This window comes from Hermetia illucens, chromosome 5 (assembly GCF_905115235.1).
Source record: "Hermetia illucens chromosome 5, iHerIll2.2.curated.20191125, whole genome shotgun sequence".
In the NCBI taxonomy this organism is placed as follows: Eukaryota; Metazoa; Arthropoda; class Insecta; order Diptera; family Stratiomyidae; genus Hermetia; species Hermetia illucens.
In genome coordinates this window covers 37,705,974-37,732,869 of record NC_051853.1, presented here as the reverse complement: position 1 = coordinate 37,732,869, position 26,896 = coordinate 37,705,974, and the positions used below count along the sequence as shown (strand labels likewise).

General features: G+C 40.8%; 2 protein-coding genes across 2 annotated transcripts; both read right to left on the bottom strand.

Moving 5' to 3' along the window:
• Positions 1 to 8,114: 8,114 nt before the first annotated feature.
• On the bottom strand, positions 8,115 to 8,501 carry LOC119657056 (glycine-rich protein 23-like). Its single transcript, XM_038063810.1, has one exon. The coding sequence runs from the start codon at positions 8,499 to 8,501 to the stop codon at positions 8,115 to 8,117; it is 387 nt and encodes a 128-aa protein (XP_037919738.1).
• Positions 8,502 to 25,643: 17,142 nt separating this feature from the next.
• Positions 25,644 to 26,636, bottom strand: LOC119657055 (fibroin heavy chain-like). The gene has a single exon (XM_038063808.1). The coding sequence runs from the start codon at positions 26,634 to 26,636 to the stop codon at positions 25,644 to 25,646; it is 993 nt and encodes a 330-aa protein (XP_037919736.1).
• Between the last annotated feature and the right edge of the window lie 260 nt (positions 26,637 to 26,896).

Genomic DNA, 26,896 nt, shown 5'->3' with positions numbered 1-26,896 from the left:
TGATGACATCTTTTCTTAAACACCTCGATTATGGTGATGGACTTTATCCAAATAACTCTGGATTTAGAAAGAGAGGCAAGTATAGTTGAATTTAATGTAAACACCAGCAGAACTAAGGTTCTCAGTCTGATGCATTAATGGACAGAGCATTGAAGTCGTCGATCAATTTGTATATCTAGCAAGCATGGTTTCTACCGACGGTGACATCGAACTCCCCGACGTATTAACAGCACTTGATCCGCTTTTGCAGCCCTGTCTAAAGTCTGGGAATGAAGTTATCTCACCAACACCAAAATCAAGATGAGATTATTTTGTCTAGTGCACTTTCTGTGTTGTTATCTGGGGGTAGTACATGGGAAGTGAAGTCTACTGTTACTGAAAAGCTCCAAGCGTTCGTCAATACCTGACTGCGTGGTATCATCGGAGAGAGTTGGCCTGATACTATCTCACACGAAGAACCTAGTCGAAGCACAGGCCTACTATTCGTACAAGATGGCCGACGAGTGAATCGTCCCAAGAGCACTTGGATCTTGGATCGCAGTCATAGAGAAGGGAGGTGTGAGCCTTGGGAAATGGTGAGGGCAGCTGAAGGATATTTAAGATAAGATGTTGACGGGGTATAACCCATGAAGCGATAAATGGAAACCATGTATTATTTCGTCATGACTTTGAGAAGCTGACAACCTATCAGAGATTTAAAAGAGATTTTTGCAATCATAAATAAGTCAGACATATAAAGATAAGGCGGAAGCTTTTAGGCTGCACCACATTTTAAGTGGAGGGAGGGTCGTACGGGAAATGACGCTTGAAAGTATTTTTGCAGTCTAACAACTAATGTTTGCCATGGTTTAGGATTTTATTAGGTTGTCAATTCTCATGCTATTATTGGGTTCAGAAGCCAAACTTTTCAAACCCCTAAACTCCTTTGTGCAGTGCATGCAAGACGGTATAGATGGGCACTTTTGGAGTAGTACCTTCGGTGCAACGATGGGAAAAGCTTCTAAAATTTCTTCCGAGAATTCTGAAAGAGTGATAGATTGATAGAGTTATGTTCAATATAGTACGTAGTAGTAAGCAGAGTATTCATGCTAGGCTTAATGAGGTTGAGAAATCAGCATTGAAGTAAGTTAGCAGAGAAAAAAAATTATGCGCAAACGGTGAGCAAACTAAAGGTCTGTTTTCCTAGCGACAGGTTTTTTGCGCAGTAGGAACTGAATTTGCCTGAAAAACGTCGGCAGGAGCGTGAAATGTATAACGCTGTGTAAAGTGTTTTCCTGGCGCCGCGTTTTTATCTGTTCAGTTGCCGTTGAATTGTGTTGAAGGTAGCACCTGTGTGTCAAAACATTCACCTACTAAAATGGAGAACTTGATGAGGAAGAGAAATGTTATGGCCGCATTGATAATTAAAGAAATGATAGATGATGACGAGGAAGAGGAGTGCATATTAACAAAATATGCCAAAGAAAGGAAACGTGTGAGTGATGTATTCTCAAATCGCAGAAATGAAGGAATGTTCAGCAGTTAATTCAAGAATCATCTTCTTGACGATGAAGAGAAATTTCGAAGGTACTTCAGACTGACCAGAGAAAGGTTTTCCTTCATTTTGAACATCATTAAAGACGACTTGACTACTTCTTCCTACAACAGAGGAATGCGCTCAGAACTATACTCGTAATGACAAAGCACTTGCCATACAGCATACTACACATCATCGCTACGAGGTGGCTGGGAAACTCATTCTTTTGGAGCCTGAAAATTAGTCCATCCAACCAGACGGTATCAAAGGCTTTCTCCATGTCTATAAGGCAAGTGCCTACGCACTCACCATTGTTAATCCGCCAGCAAATATCAGACGTTGCCTTCGTTATTGCATGTATTGTCGAATGTCCAGATCGAAATCCGAATTGCGCGTTCGGCAATAATTCCTTCTTCTTGATATGCTTTCAATACCAAAATCTCAAACACCTTGCTGATGTTAGGCAGCAAATTGATTGGGCGGTAGCTCTTAGGGCTGGATGAATCCTTCCCTCTCTTTAAAATCGGGAATACTCGGGCTTTCTTCCATTGTCCTGGAAAGAAGGAATTGTTCAATAAATTATTGAACAAAATGCAATAATTATGAATGGCAATGTCTGGTAAATGACTGAGGACCACGTTGGGAATGCCATCCATACCGGATGATCTCTTATTGTTTACTCTTCTAAATATGGAAGTTAACTCTACACATGAGAGAAAGTAATCAAGCAGAGGAGAACTGTGGTGCCGTTCAGGCTATATTTGAAATTGTGGACATCTCGTTCTACGATTTCCGAAAGTCGCGTTGGCTCTAAGTCCGTTCTGGGCCGATGCACCGATTCAAAGTGCTCCCCTATAAGTTCGAGTTTCAGAGCATCATCCATCAGGATGTAATTGCCTTACCTATCAGCAGTTACACTATTCGTGTCTATACCTGAGTCAATAAGGTGCTGTATCTTGCTGCCTCCGATTTTAATTCTCGGCACAGTTACTCGCGACTTTTTCCGGAATAACGTATTTATCTTAGTAAACATGGAATCTGGATCGCTTGGTGAAATACCCTTTAACTTCTTCCGCCATTGAAAGTTCACTTCATTTACGTAATGTTGACGGATAAGATCCCGCGCCATCTTTAGAAGTGATTTGAACTCAACCAATATGAGATGATGATAGTCCCCATATCTCCGATAGATTTTGTTGACGCGAGTGAGCAGAAGGCTTTTCACTTTTTTCAACCGTTTTATGGCTGCTGTTTCATATCCTTCCATATTATTGCGAGGTTTAATCTTAGGGACAACTTGTTCAATTGTTTCCAGGGTCAAGTTCTCCAGCTTGAGAAGATACTGAAGTATTTCCTCGTTGCTCAAGTTCCTGCCACCTGGTGCAATTTTACTATCGTTTTCCCCATCAACAGGTGGGCATTCCTCTCGATATCCCCGAATAAACCTCTCTTGGAATTTCTTCCAATTTGTTTGTTTAAAGTTCAGCCTGTGGATGCCACTGTCCATCGGCAGAAGGCGAACTCTTCGTCCATCAAACAGAACTTCAATAAGAATAGCGTTATGGTCGCTATCGTAAGGAAGAGTCTGTAGTTTCCGTTGAGGATTCCTAAAATTAAAGTTCAAGCGTGCGTCAGCAATGCACAAATCCAGATAGGAATTTTTCCTGGGCCAAGTTGGACTCTCTGACCCATATAATTCGCATTTATACTCTATCTGGTATTGCTCTATCCAAGATTTGAAGAATACCCCTCTGGGATTGTTTGTGGCGTTTAGCCACGAGGTATGCTTAGCATTCAAGTCGCCAGCTATAATATAATAATTATGCAGCCTATTCAGTTCGAGTATCGTGAACAGAGAATGGAATTCCTCCTTGAACTTGGCTCGGTTGTTTCCCACTGCATAGACTGACAGTATGTATAAATTCCCTCCTATAGGCAGTGAAAACAGAATACATGATACTTCGATACACTCAAAGGTTTGAAACCTTTGAGCCTATTAATATGCCTGAAACGATAATGGCGACCCACAAGTATTCCGGTACCACCTCTCCCATCACAATTTCGTCTATCGTTCCTCACGAATTCAAAATCCTTGAATGTTATCGAATGCCTCCGATTGAGGTGGGTTTCTGAAATCAAGACTATGTCAGGCTATTGCCTGGCAGCGAAATCAAGGAGCTCCGCTCTTCGATGGATTCCTACGATGGAATTCACATTAATCGCGGTGATCCGGGGACCATCCAGTGGTACCGCTGTGACTGCAGACCTAGCAGCGGGTATGCTGTTTGTGTAAATATTCTGTTATGCTATTTATTTTTGTATTGCGTACGTGTAGCGTATGCTGCATGTTTTCACACATGGTTAGTATTTTATTGAGGATGGTGTTCATCCCGCCACTTGCATCTTGTTGGGGCTTCTTAGCTCCCCCTTGTCGCACTACTTCTGCAAATGGGATCCCTGAGACGATTGGGGCCGAAGGGACGGTACCGTTCAACGCCGCTGACACCTTCGTCCTTTGGGCCGATCTCGGTGCATGCTGCTTTGTGCCCTTAACATTGCGGTATGCAGGACATCCACGGTACGAAGCCGGATGCCCTCCGCTTCCGCAGTTGACACAGAAAGGTTTTTCCTTGCCATCTGCTTCAGTCAGCGAACATTCGGCTGCGGTATGATCTTTCCCGCACTTTACACATCGTAAGGTCATTTGACAGTTCACTGCCGAGTGACCATAGCGCTGGCATCTTCGACGCTGGACTATTTCGCCCCTTAGCAGGCGCTCAAAACGAATGGCCTGGTAATTAAGCGACCTGATGCCTTTCAGAAGGAAGGTTTGCACCTTCTCTTCCTTTGGAGTGTAGGTAAAGTGAGGAGCCTTCACTCGCTCGAGGACCTCCCGTGCTTTTTTGTAATCTGCAAGTTTGTTATATTTGACTTGGACTCTCTCGGCCCCCGTCTTTTTAACAACAAAATTCGAGAGCCCGCGTTCCCATTAAGTAGAGTGGCTAAATCTCTGCCACCTAATTCATAAACATTAATGGGGGGCACCCTTTCCCTTTTTCTTTATTTCAGGTATCAAGGTTGTCGCTGACTCTCGTATCGTCAGCTTTACTGTTTTCTATGTCCTCCATACGGACAGATAGTACTGATGAAGGGAATAAGTTGCTCCCGAAATATATATACATAATAAAATAAAATTGTAGTTTGGAGTAAGCTACTGGTCTATCAATTTTGGACAGATTCGCTGCCGAAAACTTGTTCGCCCTCAAGGTTCCTCCATGGCTGCAAAAGTAGTCGAAGAAAGCTTCACTTTTTTCCTGGCTACCTTTGGAGACGGTGGGCCCGCCTCCCCAGCCGTTAGCTGGTCCGTAAGCTTTCCATTTTTCTTGATTAATATTGTCATTTGATTTTTCAAATCTTCGAGTGTCTTCGCCAGCTCGCCATTTCTTCTTTCAAGATTGGCTATCTTCACTTTGGCTATTTTCAAGTCTGGATCCTTCTCGTTGCGGACTCCACGACCGATCCGAGTGCCTATAGGCCTTATGGTGGGGGGCCGGTCTGGTCCGCCACCCGTCGGCGGTTCGACGCTCATTCCTGCCAAGCCAAAAAACGATTTTTTTCTTAAAACTTTTAAGGGAAAAGTAACTTAGGTAACAAATCAAAAGTAAATTAGTTTCAATTAAGTTTTAAATTATATATCATTAATATATATAAGAAATAAGAATATAAATATATTTTTATATTCTTGATAAAAGTTAATTTAATTTCAATTTTAAATTATTTTTATTAATCGATATTTTTCTGTAGTGCTTCTTGCTATGGTCGATACATACTGTAAGTTTGTTCTTGTTGGTGTGGGTTCCTATGGAAAGGAGGATGACGCAGGAATTTTTAAGAAGTCAAAAATAGGAACGTTGGTTACAAATGAAACAATATTCCCGCTACCGAAGAACCTTCCGCATTCTGATATCTTGCTGCCTCATGTAGTAGTTGGCAACGATGCTTTCAGTTTAAGTAAGCATATGATGAAGCCATATTCGAGAACACAAATGCTCCAAGATGCAAACAAAAGAACGTACAATTACTGTCACAGCAAAGCCCGGAGGACATCCGCAAATGCGTCGGTCCAGTCGTGTCAACGCAACACGTTCTGCGCTGACGTGATGCGCTCTCTAGGAAAACACCCTAACTAACATCAAGGGAATGAGTGGTCGACGTTGAACGCCCTGCGTATCATGTTGTCAGCAGCTCAAAAAACCTGTCGCTAGGAAAACAGGCCTTAAGGGACTCTAAAGGAAACAAATTAGGGTATCAACATGGAAAAAAATATGGGAAAGGAAATGTCTCCTTACTTTCTAGGTTTTGTGTAAAATAAAACTTTATTCAAATCTATCTGTCTGTCTGTCTGTCACATGCACTTTTCTCAAAAACAGTAGTACCGATTGACATCAAATTTGGTGGGAAGGTGGGAACTGTAAATGCTCATGTATACAGTGGATTCATAGTTCTAGGTGACATTTAGGGGGGGCGTCTCCATACATCCAAAGGGGGGGGGGGGGGGGGGGCAAATTTTTTTTCCATCGAATACAGTCATGTTGGATATCAAATGAAAGGTCTCGATTATTACTTTTCCAAGTTGGTTTCAGTTTTGACATTTAACGCGGAAGGGGGAAGACGGGGGCCGACAAGTGGTAACTTCTTTCGTGGACCCATTCAGGCTGTCACTACACGTGTGAAAATTCTGATATAATATAGGCATATACATTATGTGCTAAGAACGAAGTATTGGATAAATGTTCACTTAAATGTTTTTATATAAGAAACATGAAAAGCCTTTCATACCTGAAGCGTCCAGGTTCTGGTTTCCCGACCTGTTTTTATAGAATCCAATACATTTTGGATGATAAATTAAAAATATATAACAGGAAATAATTTAAAACATTTGAACCTGCAACAAAAGTGAATCACTCCGAATGGAATATGAAAATGCCGAAATCTGGTCGATGACCACATTTCCTAACTAGATCATTCACACCTGAAATTGGGGCAACAACATTAAATTGGAACAAGTGGATCAACATTGCAAATTCGATCCTTTCGTGGAGAAGAATATTGGCCTATTTACCATACGCGAGGCAAATTGATCGCATTACATTCATATTATAATCACAATAAATTTAAATCCATTGCAGCTCCATTTTTTCTCCCAAAATTCTAATTAGAAGGTGATAAAACCATCGTTTAAAATCAAGATTACATAAACATGATAATAAAATTTGTTGCAAAGTTTGTTTACTTTTATTCAGTTTGAGTTGATTTGAGAGTTTGGATTATTCATGAGGAAACTGGTTCAAATACATGAAATTTTATTGGTAATGACCTTGGCGCTTTATAAATTGGTGGTGCTGATTTGGCTATTGTATTTCCTTAATTATTCACTCAGATGCGTGTGAAAGCGATTTTCATTGTTTTTTATGAACATGACATACCTAATCTTTACAGATATATTGGCTGCGGCGAAGATAGATAACATGTTTTTTGCTCTAAAACTTCGGTGTATGGAAAGAATTTCAGTAAAATAAGTTTACGAAGTCACGTAAACGAGCACCTTAGAATTCGTCTATACATAATACCAATTCGCTATGTAATTGGGTGCTTCGTCTGTAGATCGTTTTGAAAATCTCTGGTGCACCTTTAAAGATCAAGGTAAATGCTTGGTGCACAATTACACTCTAAAGTGGCGATTCCAAAATTTCGGTTCTTCTTAGCGAACCTTTATTCTTATCGTTCCTGTAGTCGTTAGCTCATCAGTTAAAATTTAAGTTTGAAATTGGGGGAAAACTTGTTTCAGGTCTGAGTGTTGGACACCTTCAAATTCTGTTTAAATTGTTGACTCTTTATTTACTTGGAAAAGGGTAACTTTTCAATTGCCCAGCTTCTATTTGCAGCCTTTGTTTTGGGCTTTTGTTAGCGGGTTTTCTCTTATTTCAAAGTCTATTGACGCGTCTAGAACCTGATTTGAGGAAACTACAGTAACATCCAATTTTATGAATGAAGCCATCTCAACAAAATAATTTGCTGCATCATACTTGCCACTTTGAATATTCCCAAACTAACTGCCTGAACCTGATTTACGTCCTTCAATTTGACATTTTATATCTCAAAAATGAAAGTAAGAGATTCCATTGAATCTTCGCGTAGATAGAAGATAATGTTCCTTTGTTCCAATTTCGAATTGTATACTCAAAAGTGAATGCTGAAAGCATGAATTGCTTTGAAGGATATACAAATACATGGAATTTTTATATATTATTTTTTTTAGCTCCGGCTTGCGAAATTTCCAATGCCATTTAATAAAATTGTTGCTTTCAAGTTGGTCATTACAATCGATGAAACAAGGATTTTCTGACGAGAACGAAAATTATTGGAAATAAAATCCATTAAACAATTTTGATTACAAAAGTATTTATTGTATTGTTAACACTTGCATGTTTCATTGTATTATAAACATTTTCATAAGGATACATATAATTTGCATAATAATTTGACTAGCAAAATAATAAATTGCAGGAAATCTTAACAGCAACTGGTTCGAAAGCGCTTACTTCCAGCCGTGGCCTTTCCAGCCACCACCAAGGCCATAGCCACCCAATCCGCCAAGCTTGCCGGCACCACCCCAACCGCCAAGACCTCCGGCGCCCAATCCTCCATAGCCACCGCCGCCCCATCCTCCATGACCTCCGGCTCCCCATCCTCCATGACCTCCAGCGCCCCATCCTCCAACGGCCTTGACAGCACCACCACCCCATCCGCCACCCAAGCCAGCTCCGCCACCGTAGCCTCCAGCACCACCCCAACCAGCTCCTCCACCGTAGCCTCCGGCACCACCCCAGCCTCCAGACTTTCCTCCCCATCCACCATATCCTCCAGACCAACCTCCAGCCGAAACTGCTGCGATAATAGCAAGGATGCAGAAGAATATTTTCATGTTGTTGTTGTTTGTAACACCGAATAGAAACTGTTGTTTGGTTGAAATTGGACTATTATTTATATGGTCATGTTTTAAACGAAATCTTCAAGCAAATTCAGTTGATTCAGATATGGTTATGTATTTAGAAATCTATCGTAGATATATTATAGAAAGGAAAAGTAGATATACTGATGAAACTGCACTTAATAGATGAATCAGGAAATGCAGGTAACATTGATTGATCGATTGCATCATCATTTTGGAGGAATCGCTGCTGGCAGGCATTCATAGAATTCAACATACATACACATTTATTGTAAATCAGAAGTCTTTTGCGCACCCTTGCTATAAAAAGGGATGAAATTTTAAGAACCATTAACTACTGTACGATAACTAATATAAAAATAAAAAAGCTGGTTCCTATTATACGGCCCCTGTTTTGAGCTGAACCTGCCGCTTGTGAACGATACAAAGGCTAAAGAAAAAGAAAGAGTATCGCGTCTTTGAAGATCCAGCTTTTACTGCTGAAGTCATTAACATATGACCCAGTCGATACGAGTGTGTATCCTGAGTTCATGGTTCTTGGTTGGTTCTTCGTTTTTCAAACAGACACTGCCAGCGCCCTGCTCATCCTTCAACGTAAAGGGCTGATCTGGGCTGTTTCTTCACTATGGAGATAAACACTAAGCTTTACCGTCATCTGACCCCTGAGATTCAATAAATAAACATGTTATCACCGCCATCCAACTTTGTTCGAGGTATGATTCTCTAGTAGAGCGGTGATAGTATTTACCCTAGATATTTTACAGGATTTGTCATCGACCGTGCTTCAGATCGCGGCATTGCTCTTCTGCATTAACTAATATTTGAAATACGAGACCAGTACCGCTTTATTACTCGAAGCAACACAATGACGTCATCAGGGAGTGTGTTCGACTTGAGGGCAACCGTTTCAGTACTCGCCGAAGTACTCTTCTTCACCGTCCAGCTGAAATCTCCGCTGAGGTTCAGGACGAATTCCAAAGAACGTGTGCAGAATTTCGAAAACAGATCCTTCGCATTCCTAGGCTCTATGAATCCCTGCAACTCCTAGAATACTATCTCAAACCAATGAAGAAATTGCATCTCGTCTGCGTGGTAACATGCTGCTGCTAAAACCATGTACAATCACTTGTGTATTGCGGTGCAGATATGGCTGTCAATTGCACGGTCAGAAGATTCGCGTTCGCATTATTGGTTTGAGTGACGGAAGAGATCCACTATGGAAAATTTATCCGGAATGTCGGCCAGACTCATTGTGGCAGGACACCACCCCTGGCATGAATTTTGCAGACATTACCGAAGAGGAGGTTCGATGAGTCATAAACAACTCAAAGAACTGGAGAGGTCTTGGTCCGAATCGGGTGCATAAGTTCTGGTATAAAAAAATTATACATAGTCGGTTGGCATGTAAATCAGATCCTTAGTTGACCGAAGGAATTTTCACCCCCCCCCCTCCCTGGTTGGCATTTTATGCTAGTATTGGGCAAAATCTGGCATCTGCCGGGATTGTGACAAATCCCGCGGCGCAAGTGGCGATGGGTGCGAGGTCTTGGGCTGCACATTAATGAAGGCAAGACGAAGTATATGGTGGCAACGTCAACGCCAAAACCGAAAGAGCGAACAACATCGAATCGCAGTGGTCAAACGAAAACAATGAAGGTATGAGACTGCAACTTTGACATCGTTGAAATTTCTCCTATTCAAGGTCGAAAGTCACAACCGATAATAGCTATTATGATGAAATCCGCGCATGGTTGTTGGCAGCCAACAAAGCCTATTTCAGCTTAGAAAAACTGTTTCGCTCGAAACGTTTTATCATAGGATCAAAGCTCTCAATGTGCAAGACAGTGATCTTGCCAGTCCTCATGTATTCCTCGGAGACTTGGGTTCTTAGCAAGAAGAAATGCGAACTCTTGGCCGTGTTCGAGTGAAGAATCCTCTGAAGAATTTTTGGCCCCCTACATGAGGACGATTCCGTGGCCTACCTAGCGACGAAATCTATGAACGATGCCACGACCATAAGGTTGTGGATAAAATCTGGCTCAATAGGCTGCGGTGGGCGGGTCACTTAATCCGTATGGATGAGGATGATGCAGCCCGGAAAGTCTATAAGTGCAATATCTATGGTAGAAAAAGAAGATGAGGCAGACCCTACCTGAGATGGGACAATGGTGTAGGTGAGGACGCCAAACAGCTTTTAGGGATATCTAATTGGTGGACCTCGACGCAAAACCGGGATGTCTGGAGTCCCTTATTATGGCAGGCCTAGACCGGATATCGGTTGTTGCGCCCCGTTTATGATGATGATAGTCGGTTGGCACATAAATCAGATAATTAGTTGGTAGGAGGAATTTTCACTCGTCCTGTTTTTAAAAAGGACGCCCCCCCTTAAGTGGGTAGGATCGTGGGAGCCTAAATGGCTGGCACTTGGTGCAAATAGCAAAATCTGGCATCTGCCGAGATTGTGACAACTCGTTATAATTGTTGACGCGACGATCCAATTGGATCAGGGAAATGAATTCAAAATGCCCAAAGCAGAACTAAACGATCTAGGGCTCAAAAGTGAAATGAAGGAGAGCATAAAGGTCTTATCTAACAGATCCGCGGGAATATGAAAGATATATCAAACGACGAGATACTAGTGTCCTTCGATGTGGAAGCAATTTTACGTAAAAGATGCGCTGTGCTAAGGAAGTCCTTATTAAGAAAAATAAGCGCGGCAGTATATGGTATTACAGGGAAACATATCAAATGCGCATTTCTCCTGATGAAATCACCAGTGTCAGAACATGTAGGGCGTCGATAACTAAAAACTATCTTGCTCGCAGGCTCAAATAGCAACACCTCCTCGAATCTTCTCTAACAATGAGGTGAGAATTGAAGACTGAAGCCGTAGTCTTTCGTAACACCTATAAGCGGAAATGGATTCCACAATAAGCGCAACTACCAGATGTCATGAAGAAGACTCATCGACAAATGAATTTATTTTGACCTTGTCACATAGACAGTCGGAAAGATTGGTCCGATAATGATTGTAAACTAGCAAACGGAACGAAAAAATGCATATCGGTTAATGCCACAATCTCAGGAAACGTGGGCATGCATAGAGACGGAGAAATTACTTTATATATGAAAAAAGGAAGTCTGAGAAAACCAGCAGGTCTGTCAATTCGAGAAGTACAGGGAACAACCGCACCAGGTGCGGACATTTTTTTCATGCTAATCTTGCCGAGACAAAGAAGGAAATCTAATATCCGACAGTATGGGCATACTGGAACAATGAATGGAGTATTTTGGTAAACTGCTCAACATCCACGAAATTGCCAAGTTGGAGGTTCCACCAACTGATGACGTCGGGCATATGCTACCACTACCAGGAATTGAGGAGATAGCTTGCACACTTCGCCGGCTGAGGAATCATAAGTCGGCAGAAGCCGATGCAATTCCAGCCAATTTGGTTATATATTATGATATATGTAGGCGTCCAACTACTCAACGCAATTGAACTTATGCTCAAGTTTTGGGACAACCAATCAGTGCCTGGTGATTATCTGTCTTACACATAAAAACGTACCTGTAAGATATTCTCTGCTATCTTCCTAGGCTGGATAGTCCTTGTCCTTGAAGAAAGTGATGCTAAATGTAAATGTCAAAGCCACTATCCTCTTTAAGTCTACCCAACTACTAGTCGCTGTTCATTGTATGGATGGAAAGCATAGACCGAAATAGAAGCTGTCTCCATCAATATCTGGTTCCCGAAATATCGATATACGTTGTCTTTATGTACATTTTTTTACCGTTTTCTTATATATCAATTTCTGAATGCAGGACTGCTTCAATCCAATAACATGCTTGCAATCTGCAAAGTCTTAGCACCCTAGGAAGTGCACAACACAATTTTGAACCACTAAAATGCGGTTGGGTTTCAACCAAGATTTGCATTTTGCCACATTTTTTTGTTATTTACTTCAATATCTAATATTATTAATAACTGAATTTGAAGGGTTTTGCAATGTCGTCCGTCCTGCCGCCCTCTATGGTTCTGAGTGTTGGCCGACTATAAAAGACAATTAACGGCGTCTTGCGGTAATGGAGACGAAGAAGTTGCGCTGTACTAGTGGCGTGACATGTTTTGATCACATCCGAAATGAGGATATCCGCGATCGATGTGGGGTTGCATCGATCGTGGAAAGTTGCGGGACGGCCGTCTTCGGTGGTATGGTCACGTAATTCGCGCTAATGAGAATTCATTTGCCAAGATTGTTCTGAACATTGAAGTCGATGGTAAACGACCAAAAGGCCCGCAAAAACAACGGTGGCCTCATACGCTAGATGGGGATTTAAAAGCCTCGAGTTGTCCTAATGTAGTGATTGTTCTCGATTATACTTGATTCTCCTGTCCAACGGAATATTCCAGATTTGTTTATGTATCGAAGAATTTCCTTTAGTGGATATGAAGCCTCCCGCAGCAACTGGAGCATATTAGCACCAAAAATCTGATGCATGACGCGCCCATAGAAGAGGCACTCATATAGAAAATGTTCCGTGGATTTCAGTTCCTCATTACAGGATGGACACTATCATTTTGATGAATTCCTATTCTGAGTATATGTCCTGCCAGTGAATCATGGCCAGTCAAATAGCTCACAATACCTTCTTCTCGACAGGATAAGCTTTGCAGTGTGATTGTTTCATTCTGACAGGAAAAGTTTAATGTGTCTAGCAGCATTAAGGCTCTGCCAATTGTCCTCATGGGAAGCTTGTTCCCAGTTTTTGATAGCACCATTACACGATGTGATTGACACTCTACTCCACAGTGACCAGGTACCTAGGATAGTTCGACCGTATCGAATCTTGAAATAGCGTTCAATCGGCTTGAGTATAATTGCAGATTTCGATACGATTACCCTTCAATTGCTCGTCAATCGGTCAAGTTATTGCCCTGTGGAACCCTGGAAAACCATTGAATATTTTCCTAAAACTAATGTCTGCCGTTCGTTTTTGTCTAAAAGGCTGATTATTTTTTTTTGTTTTTGAGCCATCGCTATAGAAGGCCCTTAGTGTCTTCTATCAGATGTAAGAGAATCCGAAAATCAGAAGGCATTACAAAAACTGGATTCAGTTCCTACAATAACTTTCCCAATATCCTGTACTCCTCAAGACCGCCTTTTTCCCATATTTCTAAATGAAATCGTCTACGGGTTGTTTTCATTGCAGTGCAATGTATATAAATGTAATCCAAGGGTTACAGATAGAGTAATCCATTTAGAGCTACGTCGGATGTCGTCCTCATAGCACCGGTAGCACCCATAATTCGATTAATGTACTAAACCGCAGAGTGTTTTGTTGATACCCAATATGACCATATCTGAAAAAAGTTTTATCCGTTTCCTTCGCTTGTTTAGAACTTTTTATTCAACACAAAACTTTCGAAAATGTATTTTCTAATTTTCAATTCTTTTTCAATTCATAATTTGTAAGATAACATGGAAATCATTGGGAATGGTGAATACATTTTAAATTTGCAAAATATAAAAATCATTTTCACCATAAATAAAGAAGAAATCTTAAATTCATTTATATTGATACATTCTTTCCACTAAATTAATCAAAAATTAATTCCTTATAAGCTTCCATCTGGGCAATACTGAATTTATTAATATTTTCAGATTAAAAGAATATTTCATCTATTTAACATAAAATAAACTTAAGATACAACGTACAGTTTATATTTTATCAGCAAATCTATAGGAACTTATGAAGCATTAAAATCATATCTTTATTATATTATAATATACTACAAAAAGCCTAAATATATATTTATAATTAGTTTAATAAAAGATTTTATTTTCGATAATTAAAATAAATTAGGTGTAAAGCCTAAGTTTATGCAAAATTTTAAAATAACTGTTAACTGTTAAAGATCGATCATAAGCTCAAAATTATTATTTGTATGAGTATAGCTTCGGCATATTCAATTTTTGCTATTCAGCCGGTTTTTCCGCAGTTTAAAGCCTTTGATATGTACGTATACAAGTATTCATTATATTGTGACATATTCAGGTTGAATATATTCTTCATTAATGTTAATTTCAGGCTAAACCAATGATCTTTTGATTGTCCATTGGACAATTAAATTATCGGCTTATTTCCTGCTTCATGGAAATTGGGCTAATTTGAACGACTTTGAAGTGAATCATTTGAGAAAGTGTGGTTTCATCAATTTTTAGTCTATGAAATCAACGTGAGATAATTGACACAAAAAATTATTCCTCCCTGTTTATTACTAAAAGTGAATGAAAAAGGCTAAATTATGGAAGGGATGGAAATATTACTAAATATATACATATGTACATATTTAGTAATATTTTTATTATTTATTTATTTATTATTATAACTAAAGGAGCTAAATTCGAACATACTATAGTTGAATGTGGTCCTCCATCTAAATATTAATGGCTCCCCACAATGCTTAACCTTAGTAATTGGAAGGGAATAAGTTTTCTTCTCATTCACCTTTCAGCTAATTAGAATTTTTTAGTAATTGCCAATTAAATGCAATATTAACTACCTTAAAGTTATGTAATGTTACATCACATAAATATGTAAGTATTATAATAATTTCGAATAGTGGATTTACAAGGGAAGTACTATAACTTTTTAAACAATTTAAATAATTCTACCAAATATAACTGAAGTGATGTATGATTAGATATGTTGGCTTAAGAGCTTCTCTACTCCAACCAGACCAAATATCTGAACAGGACAAAGAAGAAAAAGATTTACTCGAAGATATAATAAATATCAATCATTGATGTTACGAAGGTGGTACAGATAGAGTATTAAAATTGAGTAAATCTTTCCATGCGTTGAAAGAAAGTCCTATGGAATGCGATCAGTGTTTTCCGTGTATCCGGATGGGGTAGTGGTTAGAGAACTAGGCTGTTGTATTAGACGGTTGCGGTTCAAATCCCACTGATGGGGAAGGGATTTGTATCGTAATTGGAAGTCGTCGGATAACAGTCGATTCAGGATTGAATAAGTGCCTGAGCCAAATTCAGATAATAATCATGAGCGGACACAAAGCTGACCACATTGTCTTCTAGTGTACCGTTACGGTCTTGGCCCACATTCAAATGGATTGGCCCCCCAAATGATTATTAACATAGTAAATTTGGCAAACAATTTAAAATAGGTTGCACATGAGTTGATAGCTTAGCATTCTGCCACCTTACTACCGTCCTAGCACCCGATCCCTGCTTTGAACATAGAGTCCCGTAAGTATTTGTGTCATTTAAGGCGACCTCGCTTTCTAACGCAGATAGTGGTTGCAGGTGGGACTGGGAATGTAATGAAAAGATCAACAAGAAAAACAGGAACAGCAATGACAACGACACTACCATTTAGAACAACAGAACAACTAGAACAGCCCAAATTATTAGAAGAAACAGCTCTCACCGCTTTTGATAGCTATAATGGGGGATTTTACTATAAATGCTTTTGCAAGAAGCGCGAAGCTACGACGGACACCTACTGAAAAAGTAGAAAGACTCACTGTCCTAGGAGAGAAGAAGACTAGTAGTGGCACCGTCGTGGGTAAAAGTGCTGGTGGCTAAGAGGGGGAGACTCCATCGAGTTCGAAGGCCGAAACATGGCAATGAGAAAAGATGGCAAGCTGAGCAACATTGCCTTGTCGGCGAAAAGATTGACTAACAAGCAAACCAGACAGAAACGCAAGATATCTCATCGGAGAAGATAGACCTCATTTGGAAAACCAAGTGTAGAGGAAGAAAGGCTATTCAAGAACTACCTCGCTAGTCTTCCGTAAAAAGAAGTGTGTCCAACGGAACATGTCCATGGGTATCAAGAATAGCACAATAGATATGGAGGAACTCCTGGATTTTATCGTACATCAGCGGAACTTTTGAAAGACGGTCGAAGAGGGGCTACGGAAGAAAACACATTGCTAGTGGAGCCCCTAGCTGCACAGAACACGGTGCACTTAGCCCGCCAGAAACGGAGCAAAAAATAAATAAAAGGGGGCGAGTGGAAAACAACGTGCATCTGCTACACAGCACGCAGCGAGAAGTATTCCGCGGAGTGGTAACCAAATGGACTAAGTAGCGTTGAAAATAGGCAGATATTCAGCAACAACGTAGTAAGTTGACTAGTGACGATATTGACTTCACTGCAACATGGCCGAGGTTAACTATGTACGTTGATAACATCAGCTCCAAACAAAAACGAGATGGGGCAAAGCACATTCATTCGGAGGCCACGTCCAGGGGGGAAGGTTTTCGAAAAATTTGCTACAACGCCAAAGTAGAAGACTATGGTCTAGACGTTTAATCTATCCGGTGGACTCGAACCTACGATATACTTGTCGAACTTTTCATTTTCCCTAAAAAGACAGCCAGCCAACTTCTTCATTGACGGAAAGTAAAGATGGGGTGGATCATTCGCAGGAAAACAAGAAACATAGTTTCAACCCATTGCTTTAAGTGTTGGACCAATGGCCACATAGCAGGGGTTAGCAAAATGTAAGATAGAAGCACATTGTGCTCCAAGCGTGGTGAATCCAGACCCAGAGCGATGGCCAGCGAGTATGAAAAATGCTTTGCAAAGATCGCGGTCTGTAGTAGAAGTGGCTCATTTTGTCGGTTCCGGGTGATATTAGGTCCTCAAAGAATTGTTCGAAAAAATGAAAAGTAAAGCAACATGATCCAGATTTTGCAAGCGAACATGCATAGCGATGCTCATAACTTGACGGGTCAGATAGTGCAAGTAAGAAAAGCGGACATTTTGCTCCTCAGGAAGCAGTGACGAGATAGAAGCTCACCATCGTGGTTTGCCGATACATCTAGCTCTGCTGCTGGGAGATACAGTCAACTTATGATTGTGGGTCCAGAAGATGGTTTCGTTTACATTCGTTGTGTAGAAGTGATTTTTTTCAGCGTTTGCTTCTCAACGAACAATGTCTGCTTACGGGAATAGGCTCAGCTCCGTGGAGGACGAGATATGGGACACGGAATTCTTGTTGTCATTTCAACGTAATCTCATAATTTTTTTTCTACACAAAAATATAATAGATGATCTTCCTGAAATTTTAATGCTTTTGATAAAAGCATAAAAAGCTGGATCGAAATGCAACATCGTCTCCATTGGTGATAGTTTTCATTTTGCAAATAGCGCAGTAATCTGCTGTAAAAAAATTGGTATCTGCAAAATAAAAACGACTATCTCCGACAGAGACGGTTTTGTAGAACCGTAAATATCCAAATGTTTTTCAAATTTTTTACTATTTTTACATAATGTTTGCTGTGCTGCCTACAAAAATGTAAGTTTAAGAAAATTATATAGGCGGGACTATTGGAGCAGCCGGTGTCGACTAACCTTTGAAACTTTGAACATGTATCTATTAATTTTCAGAAGATTCTGCCATACTGTTCTATAAGCCCTAGCTACATAGCCTTTGCCTGCTGCGTCTTTCATTCTGCTCCTGTACATCAGTTCTCTTCTCTGTTGCTCCAAAGTCAGCTCTTTCGTCGCTGTACCACTCAAATGATAAATACTATCAGGTCGCCCTACGATAGTAGGGTATCCGTCCCCTATCGTTTCGCTTTCTTCACAATAATTATTCCAAAACTGTTACCTTTTTTATTCCAAAACTGTTTGCTTTCAAGTCACAAAACGCACGCTGTTGCCCTCCAGCATATAACTTTTAGTACAACTGATCTGAAAGGTTTCATGTTCGTTTGATTTATCGGAGGTTGTAGTAGAATTGCCGAATTGTTATTATTTATGGCGGACGTTCCAGCTGCTTCCACGCGATTTTCAATATAGATACAATGTAGAATTAGACTGGAATTCACGACTCTCCAGGCCAGCATCCAGCAACTTTAAAGTTTCAAGAAGTCTCTTCAGCAATTCTAGTTTGCTCCCTATTGTAGGGAGACCGAGCAAGGCCAGCTCATCTTTGAGAAAATCTTCGAGTTTGCCCACTCCGGCTTACAAAAGCCTACCGCTATCATATCATCATATTGTTTAGAAGCGGATGACAATTGTCGAAAAATGCTGCATATTTAAAAACGAGAACGGGCCGTTTCTGCCAGTCGGTAAGAAATGGATTTTCGTGTTTGTAAGTCGAAAATTTTCAAAATTAATACAACCAAAGGCCAAAAAAAAGATCAAAGGGTAGTAGTAGTAGGGCGAAAGGAGGAGTGGCACCCACGATGCAGCATAAAAATTGGGAAACGCCTGCTGAACCAACACCAACAGCTCTACTTCCGAACCCTATCTCAACCTCCACGTGGTGACCGCTGGGAGCTTTTTCTTAACGAGAAACTGCAGACGGAGAAGGATGAAGGCGAGTCTCCCGCGCCTAAAAACGGGGCAAATTGTACGAAATGGTCCTCCAGGTTGTTGGTTGGGTAGGGCTCACAACCCTGTACGGAAAACCGAAGTTGCGCAGCCAGAACAGGAGCCTCGGACTGGATGGATAACACAGCGACGAACCCGGCGCTACACCATATATCATAGTGGCCATCCAATAAACCATGTCTTCGGAGTAGGTTATTTATTTATTTATTTATAGCCAAAAAATGAAACCTGCTGCCGTCGGCTGTGAAAACATAAGCGAACTGCTATACACTCTGCGCTTCAGGCAAATTTAGAAATATAAGCCTCATTAACGTTCACGCCCCTACAGATGAGACTGCATCCTTCCAACCTACCTTTCACGAGGCAGTAGAACGAACCTTCGAAGCCTGTCCCAGATATGATATCAAAATCATACTTGGGAATTTTAACAATTAGCAGTGTCACACAAAATCGTTGTTGGAAGTACCTGGCTTGCGCGGAAAGCGGTTCACAAACATACGTGGGCCTCTCCAGACGGGACCACTTTCAACCAAATTTACCACATGTTGATTGAACGCCGCCACCTCTCAGCCTTGGTGATTGTCAGGACATATAGGGGCGGGGGGGCAATATCATCTGGGATCACTATGTCGTTAGCATTGTGCTCCGAGCTCGAATTACAACACCACCTACAATCCCCTCTGACAATCAGGTGAGAGTTAACACTGAAGCCATCCACAACATGCCGCAATAACCGCAGTCAACAAAGCTCCTGGAGATGAAGCATCAACAAATGATCTTCACAACCACCTGAAGAACGTTATCATTGAAACGGCCACAAACATACTTGGCCTCAGCCGCAAAAGGAGTCGGAACGGCTGGTTTGACGATGAATGTAAGCTAGCTACAGAACGGAAGAATGCCGCATACCGAGTAATGTTGCATTCTCAAAGAACGCGGGCACGCGCAGAGACCTATCACGAACTCCGTCGAGCGGAGAAGCGACTTTACAGACGGAAAAAGGAAGCCTGGGAGAATCAACAAGTCTGTGAACTAGAAAAGTACATGGAGCAACCGCACAAGGCGCGGAAGTTTTACCAACAAGTCAGCAGGATGAAGCCTTATACACCTCGATGCTCATCCTGATGGGACAAAGAGGGAAATCTGATTTCCGACCGAATGGGCATATTGAAGCGATGGGTTGAGTACTTTGATGAGCTACTGAACAGCCATCAGCGAGTTGGAGGTCCGGCCAACTGAAGACGACGGACAAATACTGCTACCACCAAGTTTAGTAGAAACAGTCCATGCAATTCATCGGCTAAAAAACCATAAGTCGCCAGGAGCCGATGGAATTACAGCCGAATTGGTTAAATATGGAGGCGACCAGTTACACTAAGTGGTTCATCAATTTGTCCTCAAGGTATGGGACAGCGATTAGGAACAAGGCATTATCTGTCTCATACATAAAAAGGGAGATATCACACAGTGCAGCGATTATAGAGGTATCACGTTGCTGAGTACCATATATAAGATATTTCCCGCTTTCCTGATAGGCCCATACCAAAAAGGCTTCACTCCAAGCAAGTCAGCAACGGATCAGATTTTCTCTGTGCGGCAAGTAATTGAAAACATCTTTTCATCGACTTTAGAGCCGCGTAGTTATGATAGCATAGCCAGGGTAAAACTGTACATGACCATGAGGGAATTCGGTATCTCGGCGAAATTGATAGGACTGACTAGGCTGACCCTGACCAATATGCGAGGTCAGATAAAAGCAGCAGGATCACTTTCAAGACCATTCGGCATCAACAACGGTCTACGACTGCGTTCCTAAAAGTTGATAATTCATAAAAAATGAAAAGCCTAAGGTTAGCTTTTCGAATCTCTTCTGTATGAACATTTGCATCCTGACCATTGAATGCATTCCTTTTACCTAATAGAGATCGGAGAAACCTATAGCCGTTAATTTTTGAACAGATCCTACCTCTTCTCTTTCCTATGTAATTGAAATATCTCAATGAATTTGTCTCAAATCATTCGGCCGGCAAATTAACTCCGTTTATTTCATTGATAAAAACAATCCATTAGATATACTACCAAATGCCCAATGAAGTATTAAAATCATAACAAGTGCACCCTATCGTTTATCTATGACAGTGACGAATCGGCTTGTGAAATATTATATTATACTTCCATTTGACCTCCTACGTACAAATCTATGCCATTCATAAAAAGAACACCAAACAAAACTCCAATTATAGTTCATTGCCACTTGTGGTCATTAATCGATAATAGCCTCATACATTTTAATGAGAACTTTTACTATCAATGCATAATCTGATCCGATCAAAACATGAAGTGGACAACATAATCAATGAGTTCGTTTACACCTTCGCTTCCAGCTAAAAGCCTTTTTTTGTGGGAAGAAAACAATGTCACCGTAACAAAGATACCGGTACCACTGATCTAATTTTTAACCATTCCGTAATCAAGAGCGAAAGCAAATGCAAATGATATAAACATAAAAAAGTTTGCAACGAACCGGTTCCAATAATTTTAGCTCGAGTTTTGGAGTGCTGATTGTTTAATTTTGAGTTGTTGGATAGAATATCTAAAGATATTCACGGAATTGTTTAGAATGGATGTAGCTTTGAAATGGTTCTGCTTGGGAAATTCTATTCGATGCAACTGTATCTTTCACAACTTGCTTAAACCACTCAATTTTAGCTTGTAGTCACGATATATTGCAATAGCGACAGTTTGATAACTTTCTGTTGCAAAAAAGTGATTTCTGTTTAAAAAGAGGCTAAGACTTTAGTCGCTTTCAGTATGGTTAGTACTCTCCAATTTTCTGTTATTATAGATTGCATAAAGCTTCTAGAGTTCTCTCTTATTTTCCGAGATTTAAGAAAGTTGGAAAATGTCTTAAGTAATTAATATCCATTAGTTCGCTGGTTTAATCAGTGGACATCATAAAATTCCTTGGGAATTTCATTTAACTTCCAATGGTCTCCCCAGCATAGTTCTTAGAATTTCAATCAAGGGTTTAAAATATATTGAAAAGATTTTTTTCGTTTTTTTTTTTTAAATTTGTTTGATTATGTGAATATCAGGAGCGTCTTTTTCCTCACCCGTTCGTTTCTCAAAATTTGTCACTGTTTGTAGGGATTTCTGAAGACTGAAGTCGATAGGCCAGGTCATACCAAATTGATCACAGTGAAGTGTCCAGAAATAACCAAAACAACCCCTCACCCACTATTATTTACGGATATATTTTTCTTCTGTTAGTTCGACCGGTTCAATTGATTGTTTCATCTAGGTTAACACCAATTTTTGTTGGTTAAGAACTCTTGCATCAATAGTCTCAAACTTTAAGCTTATTATTAAGTCTAATGAATTGTTGAGACGTTAGTCTCGCGTGGGACATATCATATAAATCTTTTCAACATGTCATCGGAATACCTACCTGTCACTTTTTAGCTTAGAAAACTGTAACAGTTTTCGATCTCTAAAAAACTCACAATATGTAAATCAAAACCTTATTAAAATTGGTTTACTGTGTGTCCGTCCGTTTGTCTGTCTGTCTGTTTGTTACACCTATTACCTAAGAATCGGTAGCTCCTATTGGATAGAAATTTGGTAGAAAGATGACTAGATCTGTGGTCCCAAGTTGAGTTTAAGGAGGTGGGGGGGGGGGGGGGTCTCCATCCATGCAAAAGGAGAGTATACAGTTTTTTTCACCGAATATAGTCAGTTATTTATTTTTCTGAGTCGGATTTTACCTAATAATAGCACTAAATGCCAAGCATTTAGGCTCGGACGATCTTACCTACTTAAAAGATAAAGGTGCATAGTGGTGCTGGCGGGTGATGGTTTAATGGGAGAATACGTCGAGAACTTCCTGCAACATCGACCACGTATGCAGAATGGTATATTTCTGCATGGTTTGAACTAAACTGTGTGAGAGTCCCGGAACATCACAGAAAGCCGTAAGGGATTTAAGTACAATACCTGCAGCTGAAAATGTTATGGGAACTATAATCTCTTTCTCGAGATGTCAAATTTCTTTGATTTCCAACATCAATAATACACGCGGAACGACCCGTTATGTCAACTAACAGCAAGCCAGGCTTGTTAGGTGGTGTAGGGCGACTAGTTAGAACTTACCGATCCCAATACATGCTGTAAGCAGAATTATCAAGTACTCCTTGTGGCTCATATCGGTAAACCGGGCATGTTCCCGTGATCAACCCATGCTGGTATGCAACGTTTTGGTGAATCATTTTGCATACAGCTTGCTAGGTGTTATTACAGTCAAGCCAGAAATGAGATGGTCCAACGTCTCTAACGCGGAATCACACATTCTGTACTGGTCGTTCTCCATTTGCTCTTTCATTATGAGCTTTTTATAAGTTCGTGTAGCAACCACGCCATTCGACTTGGCAATGTTGCAACGCCACGTCAACTAACCAATTAGCAATCGCGCGGCAGTTTAAACCACTTCATGGCAGATTTTGCATGATGCATTCGGAATTTGGACATAGTAGTCCGTATCCGCCGCTGGACGTTTTCCAGATCGGCCTTTGTTCACGGCAATATTCTGCATGCATACGTCAGTGAAGGGATAACGAATATATTCAATGTGCTTATTTTATCCTCCCCGAAAGATGAGATTTCAGTACCAGCTTTATACGTGGCAGGAATTCGGACAGCAGAGCATCCTTCAGATCTCCAACTCGAGCATAGATTCCTGCAGAGTTGCTAGGTATTTGTGGAAGCCTGTCTCGGTCATAGCTTGGAAGTGGAGGTCACTAATGCTATGCCCGGTATGCGTCTCGTGATGGCCTTTGCGGATGGCTTGGATTCGACAGTTCTTTTATATAAATTCTATCCGAATACAACGGCTAAACATGCGTACTATTCCCAACAGACTTTTAAGGTGGTCGTCAGTACCAGCATTCAACTTGATTTCATCTACGTACATCAAGTGTGTCAGCTCGTACTTGGCAGGTAGGCCATATTTTATTGAAAAACCATGCCCTCTAGCATCATTCAGTAGCCATGAAAGGGGGTTCAGTGCATGCAAAACCAGAGGGGACTCAACGACTCATCCTGGAAGATGCCACTCTGTATAAGGATAGGTTCAGAAGTATTGGCACCCTCAGATGAATGTACTGATAAGGTGGTGCCACCCTTCCATGACTGCCGCCAAACGCTTTATTAGTTTCGGATCAATGCAATGAAGATGTAGGACATCGGTTAGCCAGGTGTGCGGGACGCTATGGAAAGCCTTGGCATAATAAACTAAAGACGTTTCTTTGGCCTCTAGTTGCTTGTCCTATAACTACCAAGTCCAGTCGGTAACCCTTTTGCCCCTCGTCACAAGGTGCGCATTGACCCTGCCACTAATAATGAACGTTATGAATTTGTAGAGTGTCGTTAAGCATGTAATCGGTCTTGTGCCCGCGGGGTCCTACACCGTGTCCGTTTTAAAGACAAGGTGGGCAGTTCCCGCAATGAGGAAGGGTGGAAATTGCTCCAGCTGGCTAATGCCCTGCTTTACATTGTGTGCCAACCGACTATGTATACTCGTGAATTTTTTGTACCAGAAGTTCTACACCCGATCTAGCCGGGAATACAGGGCAGAGGGGATTTGGGCCTTACACAATATGTTAATAAGAAGAACTGCCCCCGCCTCCAAAAAGCCAACTTCCCGAACTCACCATTCACAGAGGTTTATTGCAACCAAATAACGATGCTATTAATAGTAGCATTCCTATCAAATTTTTCAGTATTGTGCACTACATGTTGTTTGTTGAAACCAAATCTGTTAATAGTAAAGTCTAGAAGTTTTGAGACTTTGATCATCCTCTTATTATGTTTGCTTCGCGCAAGTGTCGATAGGTTCATACGTAAATATCGTGTGGTACCTAATTCTGTGTAAGAACCTAGGAGAATGCTTTATAAACAATATCAAAGTTAATTTTATTCTGATTTGAGAACAATTGAGCGAAGGCTTTGAAAAATCATCAATAAAGTTCTATATGAAGGTGAGGAACGAGTAGGTGCAATTCATAGACAAATTGTATTGAAAACCTCAACGCTAAGCTATTTGTAACGCTTAAGAAAAAGTAAAAGAATTATGGGATTTGATAGCTTAAGGTGGATAGCCTGCTTATACTTTGTTTAATGAAAACTGAAGTTTTAATATATTATTTGCAGCCAAAATAATTTATGTACGCATTAATATTAACAAGAAATATCCGAATGACTACCACAATAGAGGCTAAATTTATTCTATTGCTCTTTAGATACGCTTGGCTGGGAAAGTGAAATTGGCTCTAGTATGTAAAGTTCAAAGTAGGATCTAAATTTATAACTTGATTTGTTTTGAACACATACAAATTAAAATGTAGAATCTGCATTTATAACCTGAAGTTATTTTGGACAGATTAGATGATAGATTCAAGTTAAGAAATCCCTGAAAATATCAACAACTATTCCTGCAGGACCGGTTCTACTGAAATGCCAACAATAACGAATTGCAAATCTGATTTTGGTTACGACGGCCAATGAATTATCCGAATGACATATGCCGGTATCTTCTATTCATAACAAGGTTTCAATAGAAATTTCTTTGCTAAGCCAAGTTAGCAAAATGTTTAAGGGTAAGGCGCAAAGGCAAAGACGCCTAAAGAGAAAACTATTTACAAAAAAAAACTAAACAGGATTTCATTTTAATAAATTAATTTTTATTTATTTCTTCCAGGCGCTGTTGATTCCACTTCCGTATCCGTTATAGGCAGCTGAGGATTTGTAGTTATATCCAGATCCCAAGCCGGATCCGTAATGAGCACCGAAACCAGATCCATAGTTGGCTCCATATCCGGCACTGTAACCAGTTGCAGAACTAACTCCCAAACCGGCACTGTAAGTTGAAGGGGTGGCGGCTAAACTGGAACCGTATCCTGATCCGTGAATGGATCCCAAACCAGCACTGTAAGTTGAAGGGGTAGCGGCTAAACCGGCATTGAAACCTGCTCCTTGAATGGCTCCCAAACCAGCACTGTATGTGGAAGGGGTGGATGCTAAACCGGCACTATAACCTGATCCTTGAATGGCTCCCAAACCTGCACTATATGTGGAAGGGGTGGCTGCTAAACCGGCACTGTAACCTGATCCTTGAATGGCTCCCAAACCAGCACTGTATGTGGCAGGGGTGGCTGCTAAGCCGGCGCTGTAACCTGATCCTTGAATGGCTCCCAAACCAGCACTGTATGTGGCAGGGGTGGCAGCTAAACCGGCACTGTAACCTGATCCTTGAATGGCTCCCAATCCAGCTCCGATACCAGCACCAAGACCACTGAATGAAGTTAAAGATTTTGTGATAGCTGGGGCAGCAGCGAAACTTTGTCCGGTGTATCCTTGACCGGAGTAACCAAGTCCAGCACTGTATCCAAGTCCTGAACCATAGTTAGCTCCAGCAATACCAAGTGGGGCTGCAGTAACACCAAGTGGAGCTGCAGTGGCACCGATGGTAGCTGCAGTAGCGCCGAGAGTAGCTGCAGTAGCACCAAGGCTGCTTCCAGCGCTGTAGCCAAGTCCAGAGCCAAAACCGAGTCCAGAACCGAGTCCAGAACCAAAGTTGGCTCCGGCGTTATAACCGAGTCCTGAGTTTAAGCCAGAGTATCCTCCCTGAAGAGTGGCGGATGCAACGGCAACAAATGCCAACAAGCAGAAGACTTTCATTGTGGTTTAGGCTGATTTAGATACAGAATCAAACTGATGCTTTTCACAAAAACATTCTTTCTATTTATACAAAATCTTATTTTTTCTAGAACTATGAAACAATATGATGTTACCTAAAAGTAATTTATTATCGGAAATTATAAATCTGAAAGCAAACTCAACATAATATGATTATCAATGGCAAGCAGGTTTTCTAAATTTTGGGGGAGATTTCCATGCACAAATAAACAACGGGGGACTGATCCTCCCGGTAGAACTTT

Bases quoted from the DNA above. Each gene is read 5' to 3' on its own strand.
- LOC119657055 (XM_038063808.1), bottom strand. From the start codon at position 26,636: ATGAAAGTCTTCTGCTTGTTGGCATTTGTTGCCGTTGCATCCGCCACT.
- LOC119657056 (XM_038063810.1), bottom strand. From the start codon at position 8,501: ATGAAAATATTCTTCTGCATCCTTGCTATTATCGCAGCAGTTTCGGCT.